The sequence below is a fragment of the Geospiza fortis genome, unplaced genomic scaffold (genome assembly GCF_000277835.1).
Source record: "Geospiza fortis unplaced genomic scaffold, GeoFor_1.0 scaffold41, whole genome shotgun sequence".
NCBI classification, from domain to species: domain Eukaryota; kingdom Metazoa; phylum Chordata; class Aves; order Passeriformes; family Thraupidae; genus Geospiza; species Geospiza fortis.
The window spans coordinates 2,542,281-2,547,595 of NW_005054299.1; the positions used below are offsets into that span (position 1 = coordinate 2,542,281).

Here is a 5,315-nt window from a genome sequence, read left to right on the forward strand (position 1 = left end):
TGTTTAGTTAAAAGTGATTTTAAATTAATGTGAAATTCTTGACTTTTGCTTATTTGATACACACACTTCTGCTTAAGCAGTATGCTGAGGGAAATGTTGTTTGAAACAACACTTGATGAGATTCTGAGCTAAAAATATGTAGAATTTAAAAAAAAATTACTTGCTGTCAGACAAACAACTTGTCGAATATTTGGCACCACAAAGTTATAACTTTCATTTTTACCAAAATAACATGGCTGTAACAAATCATGGACCTGACTTTGCAGTGTATTTTCAAGCAGTCTTTGAGAAAAAGTGAAGTTCTGATGCAGTAGTTCAGTACTTGTCTGATAGAGTCTGAGAAATCAAAGAGCTTGTTCACCAAAAATGATTCTCTCTGGCTTTAGTTAGGAATATGTGGGGTGAAATATGGCTGCTTCTGTCTATGAGTGGTAAAGCAGACTGCATAGTCACATTAAAAAAAGGTTTAAATTCTCATTGTTTTACAACTTAGCCATTAATATCAGTTCATAAATTTGTTATCTTCTTGTAGGTATTCTATATTATACTGCAGTTCTTTAGCCCACACCCTGAAGCAATAAAAATTGAGAGGAAAAAAAGAGATGATCTAGAATGGGAAGACTGGCAATATTTTGCTAGAAATTGCAGTATTTTTGAAATGGAGAACAATGGATCTCTGGAAAAACCAGATTCTGTCAACTGTCTCCAGATGCATAGGTATGAGTGGGTATTTGCATAATACAGATGGTTTGAACAGGTAACATCCTGACACTATTCACTGCTATGTCCCAGTGAGATAGAATCTTTTAATTTGGTACACTCATTTGTTATGGACTACTGAATATATCAAAGATCCTAAACATGACCTTTCAACTCAAAATTGCCAAAAAGTCTGCTGTAATTTTTATCAGATTTTAATAATTTATGAGTCTGAATCAGTTGATTCCTCTTGTTCTTTTTGAGGCAGAGTTTCAAAATGTTACGTGTTAGTGTTTTGATGGCTGTTGTCAGTAGAATTGCAGAACACTGAAAGGATAAGTGGAGGAAGGTACTAATATAAAATTGTTCCAAACAGTCTAGTGAATGTGAAAGTCTACCTTCTGATCTCTGGGAGGGCGACTTGTTCTGAAACTTAGGAGAGAGGCCAGACTGAAGTACAAAAGCCAGTCATTCAACCCTGCTAGTGTTATGCAACACATGTAAGAAATGAGTTGAAAATGTTATCTTGAAGCTTTCTCATCTTTCTTAGCAAGAAGCAATATAAAACTGTGGGAAGAGGGGCAAGAAGGATTATTACCATTTAGAAATATGTTGCAAGCCCTTTTACTGTCAATTAACATGTGAAAATGGAAAGCTTTATCATATTTAAAATATACATTTAATAAATATAGCATATAATGTATATAATAGTTAATATGTTACCTTATTACACACACATATCTGTGTATGTACACACACATGTATGTATAATTGAACTTTTGCCACTGCATACATTCAACTGCGTTATCTCTTGCCTGAGTTCAGATGCCAGTCAGTATTAGACTTGTTTAGTACTTGGCTGAAAATCAGTGAGAAAATACTTTTCCAGGTGCTGTAGGTATTTTGCCTTTTTTTCCCCCCACTTTTGCTACCTTTCTAAGACTTTTCAAGTGTCAGCATCTTTGTCTATTCTCCAGGAGTTCAGTATTCTGAGGAGAGGAGCATAAGGTCATTTGAGTTACACCACTCTTCTGAAGAGGAGTCTGAGCTTTATTGCTGATCTTTGAAGCAGAGGGTAGAGAAGAAGGGAAATATCTTAAGTAAGACAAATGTTTTTGGATAAATAAGTGAGGTGCAATACCTTTTTCAGCCCCAAAATATGGAATTGTATAATTTTAAAAAAGAGCAGCGAAGTATGGATTGTTTCCATAAATAAATGGGCTGTTTTCTAGGCAGCACAGTTTCTCCCCTTCAATTAAAATGTAAATGATGATAGGAAATGATATGAATGGATAATTTTTGGGTACAGCTGATGTACAGAAAGCTTTAAGTGATAAGACATATATTGGTGAATATTCTGTGTGCTCAAAGAGGAGCTACTGTTGGAACAAAGCCCACATTTATGTCAGCAGTGTAACAGAGTTCCCTTGAGGATTTTATTGTAAAACAAAATTATTTCTCTTGTTCTTTCATACCCACAAACTTGTACCTGCCAAGACATGTCCAGATTGTCTGTCCAGGATTTAGACACCAGTGTCCCTCTGTCCTAGGTGCCTGTCCAGGATTTACGTGGAAGGCAAACGACCTTGGTTTTGAAATCCTTACCGTAACTTGATGGTTTTGATGATCACATACTAGTACTGAATGGACTCTCTTTTGTGTCCTTTAGGAAATGAAAGTGATTAACGTTTTTGTTTCTCCATCCTGTACCACCTATATAAGTTAGGAGTTGCTCACTGTCCTTTATCCCCCTATCAGAGGCTTGAATCTTTGCTTAGTCTGAATACTGGCTGCCCCTTATTTTAGAATCTCCTTTGTTTTCCTGAGAAACTGCATGTAGATGCCCTAAAATCTTGATGACCTGCTTATCTAGTTGCCATCAGCCTCACAGTCTTTCTGCTGTTCCCTCTGATGTTTATATACCAACATGGTATTGTTTATCTGCCATTTGTACCTGTCTAAACATTTCCATTACAGTTCCATATGACATGGAAGAAATACACTTTATTTAGTTTTAAAACTGACATATTTTCAAGTGACATTTTTTGAGTGTTGCATGTCAGGTGCCAGGTGATTACGTGATAACGTAATACCTATTTTTAATGATCCCGTGTATGTGTGCAAATAAGCAGACATTCTTTTCTCTTCCAGAGGCTAAACTCTGCCTAGTACATAGACTAACATGACATGATTCATACCAAGCTGTGCACCTTTTATCTACTTGTTTACTCAGTTTCATACAAGTTGTGCACTTGGTATCTACTTGTTTACTCAGTTTTACTTGAATTCTCAGGAATGTCCTTCCCCTTTCTGGGCTTAAATATGCAGTTTTACTCTCAATCTTACTGCTTTCCATTACATTATCTTGTACTTCACTTGCTGGAAGGTAGCATATGTTTCTAACTCTGCTCACTCAGAGGAGCAGATGATGTGGTCCTGTGACTTTGGAATTCAAAATATAACAATTGTTTCTGTATGGTTTTTTTAGGTGTTTAGCAGGTGTATTACTAACAATGTAAGTCTATTAATTATTGTGTTAGTCGTCTGAATGTTTTCATTATGCAGTTCAAGCCTAGTTCGGGCTTCTCAAGGACAGTGTGTTAAACCTCTTGAAAATATGTGCAGGTGACACTGTATCAATCACACTTTAATCATATTTTGAAGCTGCCTGGTAAAGGCTTTACTTTTAATTGGAAATTTGGGGTCTGGAGAAGAGCATGGTAGTTTAACAGACAAAACAGACATATAGAGGACGTTTCTTTTCCCCATCTTGAATTCTGGTGACTGGGAATCCACTGATGTAAGAATTTTTACTCAAAGTTCGAAACCACCATTTACAGTTGAGACCCTCTCTGAGAAACAGTATGTTAGGGGCTAGAATCAGTAAAATATGTAATATTTTGAGTTTAATTTGTTTTCCTCTCTATTTAAACAGCTTTACACCGTATTCTCGTGGTAATCTAACTTTCAGTGTTCTTACCCCGGAACCAAATCACCGACCTGGTTACAATGATTTTTATAATAGTCCATCTCTTCAAGAATTTGTGAAAGCTACTCAAGTGAGGATTCATCTCCGTGGCCAGTATCACACTAGTGAGCCTTGGGTAAATTTTAGGCATAGGTACTATGGAGTTAATGAAGTTACAGTCAGTGGAAGGTAAGTGTTATGTGACGCTTCCCAGATCCAGCAGTCTCTGATTGTTACAGCTCTGCACAGCATATAGGGACCTGCCTAAAATTTGATCAACTTGTTTTGCTTTTACATGTATGATTGAGAAAGGAATTTGGTCTGAAGCAGTGTATCAAGTTGGAAATGACTGGTGTACTGTTTTGTAAAACTGTTTGCTCACATTTTATTTTACAATTAATTATACTTATTACACAAATCTGTCAAAAGCAATCCTTTCCTTGGAATTACCAATGCCTCTAAGCAAAGGCTTATGACTGAAACAATGGCTTGTGCTTTATTTCAGTAACTCTTCCAAGCTATAGATTCGGAGACATGGCAATTTTAACAATCAATGCAGAGCTCTTTCTTTGTTTTAGTTGGAGTTTTCCTTTCAAAATTGGGTAGCTGTCAGTAAAACTGTTGTATTATCTGTGACTGACAACTTTATTGTATATGATAAGTGTGCTGTCTTGTGAAGGGACTAATTATGCCCTGGAAATAATACGCAAATTTGGCAATGAAATAGTTTCTAAGAAGCATATGGTGCAGATTTGTAAGTATTATTATTCCTGAAATTATATTGGTAGCTCTCATTTTGAGAGAAAGCACCCTGTTAGAAGTCTTGTTTACTTTAAAATTTTCTATCTTATTAATATATTTTGATTATTGATTTAGATGTATTGTGATAATGCATTTACTAAAACAGCTTTACCTTGGTGATGATGTAACAGTAAAATAATTTCAGCTGTAGTTTGCAAAGCTGTGTGATGCCTCCAGAAGAGCAGCCTTTCAGGTAGTGTGGTATGGTTATTGACTATTAATTAAGACCATATGCAGATTTTATTTTAGTAAGAATTGGATATTTTAATGGAGATAAAATGGGTTAAAATTCAGAATTATTCCTGTTGTGGTTAAGATTTGTTGAAAAACTAGAGCCGTACTGGAAGTTTTAATATTGATGAATAATTGTAATTTATTTAATAAAAACTTACATATCAATGTTACATACTGAAATACAGTTTTCATTACATATCATATAAGGCAAGAGTAGCTCTACTACATGCTGGTTTTTACTTTCTTGAAAAGCAATTGTTGATGCTTAAAAATATATTGAGTGAAGCAATCTTTGTCGTTTACTGCACCTAAGAACATTCTCTTTGGTGACATTTATTTGTTCTTAATAAAGAACCAGGCTATGTAAAACACAAAATTGACTTTGTGACTGTGTAATATGTTTTTGCACAGATGTGTTTTCATGTTCTAACTTTTGACACCACCTATTGTTGTTTCAGGTGTAATTGCCATGGCCATGCTGATGATTGTGACACAGCTGTGAAACCATACAGATGCCTGTGTGTCAAGGAAAGCTATACAGAAGGAAATAATGTGAGTCTCACCTTTGTCTGTGTGTGCCACTGATGAACAGCCTCAACACTGGGATTTAAAT

At 35.5% G+C, this 5,315-nt stretch overlaps 1 protein-coding gene across 1 annotated transcript in view; it reads left to right on the plus strand.

Annotated features, from left to right (window-relative positions):
* The window catches only part of USH2A (usherin), a 371,949-nt gene that overhangs the window by 35,187 nt on the left and 331,447 nt on the right, over positions 1 to 5,315 (plus strand). The window contains 3 exon segments of the mRNA XM_031059531.1: positions 533 to 717; positions 3,635 to 3,856; positions 5,161 to 5,254. Coding sequence (XP_030915391.1) covers positions 533 to 717; positions 3,635 to 3,856; positions 5,161 to 5,254 — 501 coding nt within the window.